The sequence below is a fragment of the Pleurodeles waltl genome, chromosome 8, assembly GCF_031143425.1.
Source record: "Pleurodeles waltl isolate 20211129_DDA chromosome 8, aPleWal1.hap1.20221129, whole genome shotgun sequence".
Taxonomy (NCBI): Eukaryota; Metazoa; Chordata; class Amphibia; order Caudata; family Salamandridae; genus Pleurodeles; species Pleurodeles waltl.
Genome location: NC_090447.1, coordinates 1,540,376,857 through 1,540,391,991, shown reverse-complemented (window position 1 = coordinate 1,540,391,991; position 15,135 = coordinate 1,540,376,857). Strand labels below are relative to the sequence as shown.

Sequence of the window (15,135 nt, the reverse complement as noted above, 5' to 3'; positions counted from 1 at the left end):
CAGCAGTGGCACCCCTCGGCACATGTGGGAAAAAGATCTGCCGCTCACCACATGGTAGCGTTGAACCGCCAAGGACTAGCCCCCTTTGGCACATGTGGGGTGCTCAGTCCTGTTGGGGTCACTTTAGGCCTCTGCACCAAGAGTGAGGCTGCAAGCGTCTCCCTGCTAAATAGGCTAAAGATTAAATCAATCAATCAGGATTTGTAAATCAGGACTAATCACCAGCGAGGGCATCGAGGCGCTGAGAACATAACTGCTAAGGGGTGCAGCCCAGCAGCAGGCCTCGGGTCCTTTCCTGAATTCCAGCAGAGAGGATGAGGTCCTTAGATGAGGGGAGAGGTCGCACCAGGATCTCACTGGGCGGCAGGAGAAGGAGCGTCCTCCGGTGTTGCTTCGACGGATATGGGGGTGTCTGCGAGGGAGAGGGAGTGGAACACAGTTGTCTGGTCGGTTCGTTCAAGTTCAGGCGGTGGTTGTATGCTGATCCTTGATTGTGAAGGGCCTTGAAGGCGTGGCTCAGCATCTTAAATTGACATCTCTTCTGAGTGGGGGCCAATGCAGCCTCTGGAGATGGGGGGGTTGGGTGATGTGGGTCCATTTGGGGAGCTCAAGTAGGAGCCTGGCTGCTGAATTCTATATGGTCTGCAGTCTCTTCAGGAGGTGGAGGTGATTCCTGCGTAGAGCGCGTTGCTGTAGTCCAGTCGGCTGGTGACTAGGGCTTGAGTGACGGTTGGTCTGGTGTCGACAGGGAACCACTTGAAGATGCAAAGAGGGAGGAAGCAGGCAGATGAGACTGCATTGATCTGTCTGAAACGAATGATAGATGATGCTTTCAAGTCAAATATCGTTTCCAGAATTTTCAGCCAATTTTTCAAACTTTTGTTCACTGCAAAAGAGGCCGCATCAAACCGCCAGCACTTGAGCTGAGGCCTTTGGTTTCAGGAGGTCACTCCATCCGTATCCAGGGTCCTCTACTGGACTCAGTGTATGGTGCATGCAGACAGAGGGAGCTGCACGCTGCCAGAGACCGGTCATCATGACTGCCATTGAGGGCACAAAGGCTCAGGACACAGAAGAACCTGCTCAAATAAGGGGAGGGATTGCGCCTGTCAACGAATCTAGTTCCCCATTTAGGTTTTGACCAGCACGTGCTAAGGTTCCAACAGCGGTCCCCACTCCTTCCAGCCAAGCAGGAGAGCAAGGCTGGGGCCACCTCTCCTCCTTTCTGTGACTCTCAGGACAACCTCCGCTAAGGACTGATGAAGACAAGAGCACTGAATGTTAGAGTCCCAACTACCACAATCCTGAAACCCCCCTCTCTCACACACACACACATCACCTGATCACAACTTCACACATGTGCATACTGAAGGCACCAGCCAATCACATTCTAACTCAAACGCACTGCAGACCTCACACCAGCACACCACTACTCCGGAACGAAAACATTGTCACCAACCAGCCACTGAAAACTCCCCCACTGTCTCATATTTATTAAGAAACGCCCTGCTGTCCCACATGCAACCAAGCCTGACATTTTCACCTTGAATAACATGGAACCATTTTGATTGTTTCACACCAACCACATTCTATTTCCATTAATTCCTAATGCACCAGGACAACAGAAAAGGACATGCCAGATGCAACATTACAGTCATCCTCCAAGCTGCGCGACTCTGCCTCCTCCAACAATCACTGTCTTCAGCACCTTCAAAATCCAGGCCAGCCGTCTTCCCCAGACTACAACAATCCAAAATTCATCCATGAGATATCCAACTTTACCAAGGCTGCCTCCACCAGCTCATCCAATGACCTCTTTCTTGGTGAGTTCACCATCTGTCAGATGCTCTACAAAGCAGAAACTGGAAACCAACATCACACAAGACATCCCAAAATCACCAACAAAATGTGCCCCTCTGGTTCACGTCTGCCATCAAAATTCCATGAGGACTAAGAACAGATCCTTAGTAAAATATGTGTCTAGATGCCACCCCAAGGCCATGGCACAATTCCGAGAGCCTCATCAAACCCAGCACTTATGTAAAAACACTCCTACAGAAAGTCACCATGCTTCTAATGACAGAAGACATCATGCATTCACCAGCCAACTCGCCACTTTTATCGAAGACCACAATATCCTTGATGCCTCCCAATCCGGATTCAGAAAAAACCATAGCACCGTAACGTCCCTCCAGGCCGCAACAGATGACATCCGCTCCCTGATGGACAAGTGTTGAAACAGCAGCACTCATCCTGCTAGACCTCTCAGTGGCCTTCGACACAGTCTCCTACCACACCCTAATACGCAGACTTCATGAAGCCGGCATCAGAGACAAGGCCCTTGACTGTATCCAATCCTTCCTCTCAGGCAGAACTCAACGAGTGAGACTCACCCCCTTCCTCTCAAACCCAACGCCTACCACCTGCGGAGTTCCCCAGGGGTCCTACCTCAGCCCCATGCTATTTACAGTCTACATGGCCCGCTGATGGACATCTTCAGAAGCCACAAAATCAACATCGTCTCCTATGCTAACGACACCCAACTCATCCTCTACCTCTCCAACGAACCTAACACAGCCAGACACAATTTCCGAGAAGGCATGGGAGTAGTCACCAATTGGATGAAAAACAGCTGCCTTCAACTCAACAAGAACAAAACAAAAGTACTCAACATGGGCCCTCAACCTGAGGCGTGGAATGACTCCTGGTGGCCACCCACCCTCGGAAGTCCCCCTACCCCCACAAAGCAAGTCCGCAACCTCAGACTCATCCCGGACTCCAAACTCCACACGGACCGTCAAATCAACGCAGCCGCATCCACCTGCTTCCGCACCCTCCGCCTCCTATGCAAGACCTTCAAATGGATCCCCCTCGAACACAGAAAGACCGTCACACGCGCCCTTATCACCAGCAGACTGGACTTCGGCAACGCGCTCTACGCCGGGATCAAGAGTAAACTCGCCTGAAAACTACAGAACATCCAGAATGCCGCCGCCAGACTGGTCCTCGACCTGCCTCGACACTGTCACATTTCTCAACACATGCACACTCTTCACCGGCTCCCAACAGAGAAAAGAATCACCTTCAAGATCCTCATCCATGCATACAAAGCCCTCCACAACACCGGACCAGCCTACCTGAACAGGAGACTCAACTTCCACGTACCCCACAGGGCCCTACGCTCAGCCCACCTCTCTCTCGCAGAAGTACCCCGCATCAGGAAACCAAGAGCAGGGGGATGCTCTTTCTCCCACCTCGCAGCCACAACCTGGAACGTTTTTTCGCTCCACCTCAGACAAACTACCCCCTCCTCAACTTCACGAAGGAGCTGAAGACATGGCTTTTTGAAGAACCACCTTACTGATGGACGCTACACACACCCCTCCTCCCCCGCAGCGCCTTGAGACCCTTTGTGGGTGAGTAGCTGCACTTAATAAAAACCTGATTGATTGACTGAATTACTGAAATTTTTAACCATGAAGCTCAAACCATCTACAAGCAAAAAACCTCAAACCGCAAACTCAACATCTGATGGCCAGAAAAGAAAGTGAGATAGGCACAGAGGTGCTCACCACCTTGAAATAACCCCGTATCACCCAAAGTGAACTCCTAAAGCCAAGATCACATACTACAAAAGCAGAAACAACAGTGAGGACTTAAACCAAAACAGACATGTCACAGCCATCAAACATTGCCTAAGCCCCTTAAGAGAACCAATTATCACATTGAAAGGAGAACTGTCACTAAAAAAATTCTTCCAAGAGAAGATTGAGATGATCCAACACCACAACACCAGTACCCTAATATCTAACCTCTGCACTTCAATCGCACCAATCATCAAGTCTTCTGAGAAGACCAGAAAGACATACTCCAGTCTGTGAAGGCCACCCTCCAAGAAAAGGATTTAATCCCCCAAACACAGAATGTAACAGGGGCAGTACTCAAACCTGTACAAAACACTGTCTACAGGTAAGCTTCGCTTCAGCCCCGACATGGGAAAAACCATCCAACTCCTGAAACAATCCATCTTTCAGCCAATTACCTTGCTGTCTACTGCCTAAAAACAAGCATTGGCAAAGCCAATAGTTTCAGCTTTTGGGATTCATCCCTAATGGAGTACACTATGGCTAATAAATATGGAAAAAAGCCCTACACGTCTGGATGAATTAGTAGGTGTGCACCATGCATGCACACACCTGCAAACATTTTTTTTCTTTTTGTTTGTCAACCAGAGTTGGATCAATAAAAAAAAGAAGTAAAGAACGCTAAGAAATCAGGTGGGGGTGTGTGGAGCAACACAGAGAGCGGACTCTCAGAGGATGGACAAGCAAGAGGAGGGCAGTCTGGGAGCAACACAAGGGTGAGCAGGTAAAACGTAACAGGGCCCAGGTGGGGAAGCAAGCTAGAGGAGAGGGAAGCAAGCAAGGGCAGCAGCAGAGAGGGGGGCTGAAGTGAGCAAGAACGAAAGGGCAACGTGGAGTTAAATCGCACTGAAAAGCGGCTCAAAGCTGTGGAAAGTGACATTTTAAAAATGTCACAAAGGAAATGTGCTGAGAGAAGTGGGCAAACAAGCTGAATGGTAAAAACACACGCACTCTCATGGAATGCTTAAGAAAAGCACGGCTTAAGTGTTTTATTTTATGACTATTAACATTAAGAAAAGAAATGTGTATATAGAAGTATAGGACGGAACAGGAAGCGGAAAATCAAATCTGTAGGAAATCGTAAATGCACTGAGAGTGGCTCGAAAGGAAACAAGTGTTGGAAGCAGAACTTTAATAATGTTATGAAAATAAATATGCTGGAGAAGGGGGGAACAGGGGAAACTCATGCACTCTCATGGAGTGCTTTTAGAAAAAGATACAAAGTTCCTGAAAAGCAGACACTTATGAAGGGCAAAAAGAACCAGTCAGAGACATGGTAAATAGGTTGTGCTCCACAGGAGGGACAAAGACTAGATATACGGGCTAAAACACATAAAACCATTGAATAGAAAGCAAGAAAATAAGAGTGACAAAATGGAAAGTCAATGGAAATCAATGGGTGAGGTTGCTTTCTAGGTCAGATATCGACGAGGCCCCTCTAAATCCTTTGCAGGATACACACTGCACACAAAACTAAGACTGTATGACATCAACTTTTCCAGCTTTACCAAATTAAACCTTGGTGGCTGAAAGCTGTAGTCTCTTCTCGCCCATATGGAGGTAATATTTACTCCTCTGAAAAGTACTCTTCATGTCCTGTCTTGCCTCATGAAAGTTTGACAAAGACAGGGGAGGTCTCACGGAATAGGTGTTCTCTCTTCACCTATGTATCCTTTTCAAAGCTAGTTAGATCATATATAAATTGGTCCATGGTGGTGTGCTGAAGTGTCTGGCTTCATCATATCAAGAGGTCTCTAAGAACCTGTGGTCACACCTTGGACAGCAATCTAGAGGTCAAGAGAGGAAAGTAAGAGAAAATAAGATGCCAGGCCATCTCCAGCTACACTCATTGAGTGTGAATTGACATCCAGGTAACATTATTCTGGGCTTCATTCATCCTCCACTTGAGAAAAAAGTTCAAGACTCTGCTCTTCAAGCAACACATCATCAATATAGAGCAATGTATTCATGAGTCAGCATGTCTCAAGAGATTCAACTGACTGCCCCTGTTACGTACCTAGGTTTGACAGTCAACTATCCTTAGACCTTTACTCCTTTATCAGCACATGTTCTGCTTATATTATTCCAACTCCCTGCCCCGTCAACAGTCGAACCACCTCTGTAATGCTTCCACTCTGTGCAGGCAGACATTTTAAGGCATGGGGAAGTGTGTCCTGCATCATCTCTGCACCCTTTCCCACATATTATTGCTTTTAAAGGATTCTGCAAAGGAGAGAGTCATCCTTTGTCTGGACGCCGAGAAGGCATTAGATCGAACAAATGGCCCTATCTCTTTCGGATACTCCAGTAGTTGGAATGTGGGGACAACTTTATTCCCAAGGTCTAATGGCTAAACGAGGAACCCACAAAACAAGTCAACTGTAGAGGTTTCCTTATGGACTCCTTTGAGTTCAAGATGGGGACCCACCAAGACTGCCCTCGGTCTCCTCTGCTGTTCTTACTCACCGTGGAGCCATTAGCAGCTACCATTCAGCAAAATGGAGCACATACTGTTCCAATGCCCAAAGCTTTCTGCATATTGGACCTCCGTATGGACCTCACTTAGTGAGGGTTTGCATACTCCCATTACCCTAACAGGACCACTAGTCCACCTCCGTGACACAACTGATTTCCCATCACTGACGAATGTGACGTCTACTCGCCACACGCCTTACAGTGGCCAAGATCTGTATCCGGCGCCATTAGAGAGCACACCATAAACACACAAGGAATGGCTGACTGAGATGTATATGACGACCTTGTACAAATGAGTTATATGTAGAGGGCAAGATACGGCAGACACCTTTCTTCACATGTGGGAACCCTTCCTCACTGACAGGGCCCGCACCCCTAGACTGATAGTGACGGATGTCACTGACAATGGGAGAGCGATAGGTATGCATTTAGACATCCTCGCTCTAAGAGATGATCTCCCCCCAGCCTCAACTCAGAGTCCCCGCCCCTCACTGTTCACACAGATGGTTTGATTATTTTGCTTAATATGCTTTTAGATGGCCCCATGCAGCCATACGTTATCACTGGTGTTCTTGATGGTGCTTTTGTTGCAAATGAGAAGTCACACCTGTGCATTCTGCACTCGAGAACTGCTTGTATTTTTGCAACTGCACTTCCTTCTTTGCTGTACAAGTGGTATCACTGTCTGTGTTTAGGTTCCTCACATCATGGTCTCTGCTTCGCGTGGTCCATGTAAATGATGGTTGAATGAGAAGGTGACACAGTAAAGAAATACCACAAAAAAGGCGTGGGCAAGTGCAAAGGGCCTTCCCTTGTCCACGAGCCCTCTGGCAAGGCGCGTCACAATTCCGGCCATAATAAAGCTACTCATTAAATAAACTGCTTCTTTTTCTAATTTCATAGCTGAGCATCCTGAACAGAAACTTAGGGCCAGAGTTACTAAGAATATGTGGTGAGGCAAAGTCATTCCACATGACTCAAAGGAGCACAAACTCTTGCAAAACTATCTACATTCCAGCACAAAAGGTGAGAAAAGGTGCCCTTTTCTCAGCACAAATAACACTGTGTTCCTTTAAACAACTATGCAACAGGGAAGTGGTACTGGGGATCAGCTTGGAAATACTAGAACAGGGGATCAGCTTGGACATATTAGAACCAGAACCTATAGTTCATGACACTTAACTTAGTTTATTGTGACAGACATACCAGGTTTTCCCTCACTAATTAATAAATCTGGCCTTTAGTGTGCATGCCTGGCCTGCCCAGCCGTAACTCGCACACTCAGACAGGTGGCAGCAATAAAATGGAGGAATTGTTTTTCTGTCTCAATTCAATCTCCTTAATTAACTTTGCCTCATTTGCCTTAACCCCATTTCTTCTTCTCAATGTGCTTTCATTCTCTCTGTATATATTTCAGCTCTCTCTACTTCACCTTTGTGTTCCTCACCTCTCTCAATATACCTAGAGTACCTCATTCAACTTCATCTCTGTCTCGAGACATTGCCCCTAGATCACTTTTGGAACCCTCTGTACATACAACTATCACTCTCGGGCCCTTCTTTAGACCCATCTTTCGCTCTACCTCATCCTCCCTCTTTCTGACCTACCTGTAAAGTGAAATGTCCGACAATCATGCCGTACAAAGAGCGTGAAATTAAAGGCTGTCCGTTTTTTTTATTTCTTTTAAACACACAACACTTAAATAGCTTGCAAATAAACTGCACAAACATTTCAAAATATGTTTCAGTAGTTTGCAAAGCACATTTTCATAACTGTGTGATGAAAAAAAATAATAAGATGAAAAATCAAAAGAGTTTACTTGGTGATTTGCAAGTGAAATATTTCTGCTGAAACCCAGTTTCCAAAGAGTTTTACCTCTACACTATATAGTTTTATCACAAAAACTGCATGCTAGTAGGAACGTTTGTGGCAACTTCAAAGGAAATGTGCTGCTTTTAAATGGCAGTGTGCTATCACATCAGGCTTTAGTAATATATTATTACAAGTAAGTTTTTAAACAGGAGCTGAGAAACATTCCGTCCCCCGTCCTGATGACAATACTATTAGGGTCCTAAGGGGCACATCAGGGGGTCATGTGTACCCTGTTTGTGGGCTAGATTCTTATTATACATGAAGCAAAGTCAATTAAATCAAGCAAAAGAGTTTTTGTAAATCAGAAATGCTGAACTCGCGTATTTGAAGGGGCTCTCATGTAATAATGAAGAAAAAGGTGACTCTGTAAAATAAAATATTTGCCTAGGATCAAGCAATTTCAGACCAGTTTCCGGGTCAAGAACATTACAATTTGGTCAAATAGATTATTCAAGTTACTAGATTTGCAGGTTTGACTTCTAATTCAATAGGGCTTGAATGAGTCAAAAGGGACAATAAATTCAAACTTGCTCTAATAAGCAGGGGTCCCAAAACATATCTTGCCCTGAGCCCCACAAATTCTGAAGCTATCACTGTGTACAGGCTTCTCTACCTAATGTGTCCTGGTGCTAGGATACCAGCTGGAGAATACAGGAAAGACATGGTTAGTGTTCAAAAGGCCATGCCTTAAGCAGCATTATGAAAGCCAGGTGGATGCTACAATAGAGGCGGGAAGCTCCAAGCTTTAGCTGTTTGGGAGGAAAATGAGCGTCCACCCTGGTACACTAACTGATGTTAGGGAGCGTCAGGTAGCATGAAGACAACTGCTTGAATCACCAAAAAGTTATCACTCACAGGGGAAGATCTACTTCAAGATTTTTAAGTAATGAAAACAACCAGAAGATAATTTGGAAACTTGTGAAATAAAAAAAAAAGCGTTTACTATCCAAAGTCATCTCAAAGTTTTACATTGGAGTGGAGTAACGGCACACATTAGATGGACACTATTGTTTCCGCCAGACTTTGGAAGGACCACCTAGAACAAAGAGCTTCGTTTTCTCAGAGTTTAATTAGAAGAAGTTGTTCTTCATCCAATCCGCAACTGCTATCAAACAGTTGCAAAATTTGGATTTGTCAAGGTATTACTTGCCATCTAGATGGAGAACCAGCTGTATCATCTTTATAGCTTTTTAGTGTGCAAAAAGGATCCAATTAGTCTGGCTAATGGCGCAATGTAAAGATTACAGCGTGGGCTAAGGGAAGAGCCCTCAGGAAACTGTCAAGAGTCTTCCAGAAGGACTAAGAATAAAATGGTTAGCAACATTCCTGAGAACAACAACCCAAGACAGAGTCAGCCGTGGCAATAGTTTGCCCTTCATATGGACCTCGTGTACTTTGGAAATTAGTACTGCATGAAAAGCGGTATCCAACGAAGCAGGCTGGTCCAGGGGTGTGAGTGCAGGAAAAACTCCCTGAGCTTTGATCATTTTCAGTTCATTCTAAACATACATTAACACAACTTCTCAGAAGTGGAATGACCCAAGCCTCATTGATTTTCTCTAAAAGCGGCAAGGTGTTGAGAAAAGTAGAGATCTGGGCACTGAGCTCCTTCTTCACAATCTTTGTGGCAGACTGAAGCTGTGAAAGCAGTGATAAGAGGTTGTAAATACTCTCAACAGCATGTTCTGCAGAGGAACAACTACTGGTGTTTTCCTGACAAGGAAGGAACTGATCCCACACTGAAGGCAGAATTAACAACACACATAAGCCAGAGATGATTGGACGTGCAGAGCTGTTCTCTTGATGTAACCTGGAGAGCATGCAGAACCTGCCAGGTACTAGGTTCTCTGGTACAAGGCTCTCCGTGTTTTTACTTGTGTTATTCACATGTGCTTTTATAGTTGTGTTCAGTTTCATTTTGGCTGCCTGGCTGGAGGTTGCTGTGGTTTTATTTACTGCTTCACATATTCAACCTATGTGCTTTCTAGATATATCCCTTGGTGTCCCTGAACATAAATTTATAGGTGGTGGGGAAAAAAAAGACTATAGAATCGCCTAATGGAAATTTGTGTTAAAAATTCAATGTAGACATTGTCTGAAGAAGTGACTTTTCACACAAAAGCTTGCAAATAATTGATTTATTTGGATTAATATACATTTGAATATACTCTTGTGAGCTAACCAATTAGTCTGGGATGATTTTATACATTTTTGTTGAATGCATTAAAATAATAGCCTGTATGTCTGAAGCAAAGGAAGTTGGCCAGAAACTTAATGACCCCTTCTGGAAATATTTTCTAGTGCAGTGTTTGAAGCAGTGTATAATCTTTTCAGCTTTTGGATGTATTCCACTGCAACCCATGTACCACCATATCTGACATGATGGCTCAAATGAACCCGGACCAATATGAGATGTGCTTTATTTTAGACCTACAAAATGTTTGCCCCTTTTCCACCGATAGCTGGGAGACCCACAAGGACTAACATAAATTCCTTCTGCAACTATTCTGCAAAGACACAAATACCAAACACAGAAATGATCAACTCGTACTGGGCCAGTCCACCAGATAAATGCAAAGAACCAGACCTGGGGTGACAAAATTAAACAGGGGCACTTGAGGTGTGGTGTAAATTAAGCTGAAGTATGCAGTCTCTTCAGTCACTGTAGATGATTTTAGTTTTCAGCTTACAGTTTCCACTTGAGGGCCTTGCGCCCCTGCTGGAGCGTAAATTTTAGTAATGCTTTTAGTGACCCAGATGTCAGCAGAAGGTTTCATGTTTAAAAGCTTAGTGTAGAGAAAAGCTGCACTGACACGCATTTTAAAAGGGCTCAAGTTTTCATTGTTGATGGACACCATTGTGCCTACCAGGTTTAACAGTGTGCTAACAAGATTTAAATAATGTCCAAGTATATTTTAAACACAGCAACTGCTAGTAGTCAAACAAATTTGATTTTATAATGTTTAATGTGTGATTTATGAGTTTAAACAGGTGTGTGTGTATAGAAATTCACTTCTGTCATATTTAACGTAATGCTTTAACAAGTCTGCAATTCATAATGAAATGTTTTAATTATTTGGACGATACATTATTAATGGCGAATTTAAAAGTTTGCATATTATGTGTGTATTATTAACTACGATGTTAATGCATTATATTTCTACTGTTAGCATAATTAGGCCTACAGACCTCGTATTTGCAGCCAAGTAAAAGTGATCAATCATTTTTCTAACATGAATTTTTCCATTAAGTTGTTCTTATGAATAGTAAAGGGTTCCTTTGTTTAACTTTACAAGACTTGTTTCTAAATGACCTTGGTTTCAGAACATTTAGGCCTTTGGACTAAAATGTGAAACAAATTGTTTCTACTGACGTGCTTTCACACGGGAAAAAGACAACTCCATTATATAACCTGGGAAGCATTCATCTTGTTGCAAATGAATAGAAAATGATAACTGACAGCTGGATTCACATGAAAGATGACTTCAGACCAAACCTGAGAAAACTTTGCAATAGTTCAACTATGACTTGCGTTTAGACTCTAATTGGCTATCGCCCCTTTTGCGTGATGTGGGACCACTGAACTGTTGAACTGGAGACATTTGGGTACTTTACTATAGGGATGGACTTCGTAAGTTTCAGTTGGTTGCCCCGGAAGACTGTTCTTTGTGCAGCTTGTGTTCTGCAATTACCCCTATGGTGCTTCTACCAAACTTTGCTGATGATCTACATGCTTTGCTGATAAAGATACCTTGAAGGCTGACCCTAGGAGAGGTAAATCTCCCGGTTAATGTTTTTTCCCTTGACTCGTCCTTAGTAGCTAGTATGCTGACACCTACCTATTTTATTTTGCTAGTTAGTTTCTCTTAGTCTAAGACAGATTGTTTAACTCATACTCAACCCTTATTCTTGATCTGTTTAATTTGATTTGTCAAATGTCAACACAGTCTGATTTGAGATATGTTTCTGTTGCTCAGATTATAACTTTAGTAATATGTATTATTCTTCTTGAATGCTTAATGGTGCTGATGCCAAGTAGATTAAACTTGTTTTGTAGTTTTGGGCAACCAATGATGTTGATTTATCTTTATAATTCGATTTTGAGCACAGTGTACGTGACTTTAGCTTTGTGGATGTAAAATAAAGCCTTGACACTTTGACTGATTGGAGTTTTCCTTCTGTGGCCACATTGGTCATGGTGTTTGAATTTGTTTGAGTGGGTTTGAAATGATTGTGTATGGTTAACCACACTTTAGTGAGTCAAAAGGTCTGTCGACCTCGGTGAAGCATTTTGATTTCTGTGAGGGATGAGAAAACGTGTTAACACCCCCAAAGAACTGATTCCTCTCAAATAAAAAGACAGACAGGCATGCAGGGTTTCCTGGAGCACAAGGAATAACACGCTGTCTTCCTGCATGAAGGTTTGATGTTAGCGCAGTAAGGGTACCCTCAGAAAGGTCAATGCACTTCTACACATATCACCAAGAGGTGCTGTCCTGCAGTGAAGAGATCCCTGACAACAGCTTCTGTTCTCCTGCACGGGTCTCAAGCAGTGCCGCGGTGGAGCACTAAGGACAGCAGCTGCACTCCAGCTGCAAGCCTTAATGAGAGTGGTAGAGCTCCTGCAGAAGAGGTCTGTGAGAAGAGATACTTTCTTCCTGTAGCAGGCCTTCGGAACATCCCTGTCCATTTTCATGGAGCCCTTAGAAAAGTTGGTGTACATCCAAGAACTGGCACTGGACCCCTAAAGGGAGACCTGAGAAGAGCAGAGGTCTTCCGGCAGCAAACTATCAGAAGAGCAGCTCTCGTCTTACACAGATCCCTAAGTAGGGATCCCTAAGAAAGAGACTCTGCCCTCCTGCAGCAGAGATCCCACAATACCTCCAGTGTGAAGCCTTAAGAAGAGGGCTCAGAAGAGTCCTTTTTCCCCTGTGTGGATCCCTGAGAAAATATGGTGCCCTCCTGGGAGAGTCCTGAGGAAAGAAATGCTCTACCCTTAAAGGGAGCCCTAAGAAGAGCCAGTGTCCAATTGCAGTGAGCTTTTAGAAGAGCTCCTGTTCTCTTACACACATCCCTACGAAGAGAGCTACAATTAATATTTATAGCAGATCTGGAGTGCAATGGGTGAAAGAGACTATTGCATGATTAGAAGGTGGTCTTAGCAGAGAGTGATGTGTTCACTTCTTGGAACGATGGGCCATGATGTGCCATGGAAACGCTCACTGAAGGTGGAAGTATTCCCAGATCAGAAAACAGAGGATGTGTAATTGGTCTTTGTAGGTGGATTCTGGCATATTATGAACCAGGGTTCTCTGCAAATGGGTGGAACCTTTCCGCCATGCAGCCTTTCCTCCTTCTGAGGTAGATAAAATGAGTGCCACTGAGTTGGGTAACAATAAACACGTGTTATTTCAGGCAGCACTAAGATACCACTGCTGGTCTGAACATATGTTTTATCAATACATATCAAGTTATGTAAAATGTCAGGGTGGCATATATAGTGAGGTTGGATAGTATGTGCCAAATGTCTTTAGATGCTGGTAGATAGTGTAAATTACTGCAGGTACAGAGAGGACAATGGATTTTTTTGGCATCTGAAGTTGGAAAGGATTAAGTTCACCTGTGTTGGGACTTTCGCCACATGGCAACATAATAAACAGTTGATTTTTTTCTGCACAGATTGCATGATTGGATGTAGGAATATTTGCACAAACGATTTCCAATTTAAATACAGAAAATAAGAAGTCAGTTTTTTTATGAACACGCTACGTATGTCTGCAAAGAGGGATATGTTAAATGATATGGTTTATTTGCAGTTTATATAGTGTAAAGCAGTGTTAAATGTGTAACCACATTACCGCAGGTTGACAATAACGTAAATAGATCAGTGAGTGAAAAATGGAGGAAAGGCAAAAAGGAAAATGTGAGTCGTCACAAGAGAACCAAACCAAGGAAAGATGAGGGCAGGGAAGCAGGTGCATCAGTGAGAGGAGGCACTGGTCTCCTAGGGAAAGGGCTAGAGCAGGATGTGTTTATCAGCAAACCAAAGAATCTGCATATAAAAGAGGATGAAAGAGGAGAAATAAGGTTGTAGTGAAAGATGGAAACAGGTATTAACTGAGACAGACAGGCCCAGCTTAGTGGCTTGCGGGAACTCGCTGGAAACGCCTGTGCATCGTGTTAAAATCGTTAATAACCTTGCAGGAGGGCTGCAAGTTCAATGAAGCCCCTTGTAAAGCCCAATGCTGTGTGGAATGAATCTCATTACTTGGACACAACTGTTTGGTTCTGCGGACCTAAAAGTGCCACAGACTGTGATATAGGGACTCATTGGAGACATAGCAATGTCACACACATCCACACCTGAAACCTGGCAGCTTCACATGTCTGGTTTTTGCCCAAAGTGCCTCCCAGGCCACTGCTCCTATAAACCAGCAGTGACAGAAGTGTCACGTGTGCACCAAGACGCACTGTGCTCATGTGTGCTCCAGGCAGGGTGATGCGCCTCCATGCACCAGTCATGTACAGAGTGGGCTGCAGTGTCCTCTGTAAACTGACATGTATGTCATGCGCTTCTACACCAAGGCGCACGGTAACATGGGCCGCGTCATGACGCTCGATTACGCTGCGGTTCACAGGGACGTCAGATCTGCTTGTCCCTGTATTACGTGGTTTACGCTAAAGCCACATTGCTGTGCTGATGCTCTGCCTTCCGGTGGCTGCGGAGGCCCCCCTCGTTATCTCCCGTACCCCCACAGCCCCTCACCCCGGCAGCGGAGAGTACCTGAGGGACCGGCTCCGCTTCAGGCCCGCCACTGACACCCGCCAGGCCCCGCAGGAAGGGCCGCACCCCGCACGCCGCCCTACATGCCCTGTGCAGCGCCATCTTGGAACCCCTGCGCGATGACGTCAGGCGAGGTCACGCAGAGCAGCCTGCACAGGCGGCGTCCCCGCTGATTGGTTGGCAGCCGGCAGGCGTCTCGCGCTGGGGGAAGGAGCACGTGTCTGTGCAGCGCTTCACTGCCCAGCCCCGGGGCTTTAAATGAGGCGGGTCCTGGGAGGTCTCAGACCTGGCATCAATTAAAAACTGAATCTGAAAGGGTCTCTTATCAGGCTCTCTATTCATCTCATCAATGTACAGGAA

At 44.9% G+C, this 15,135-nt stretch overlaps 1 protein-coding gene across 1 annotated transcript in view; it reads right to left on the bottom strand.

Annotated features, from left to right (window-relative positions):
* The window catches only part of WARS2 (tryptophanyl tRNA synthetase 2, mitochondrial), a 72,663-nt gene extending 57,752 nt beyond the window's left edge, over positions 1 to 14,911 (bottom strand). The window contains exon 1 of the mRNA XM_069203002.1: positions 14,776 to 14,911. Coding sequence (XP_069059103.1) covers positions 14,776 to 14,877 — 102 coding nt within the window. The 5' untranslated portion in view covers positions 14,878 to 14,911. The remainder of the gene's footprint in view (positions 1 to 14,775) is intronic.
* Positions 14,912 to 15,135: the final 224 nt, after the last annotated feature.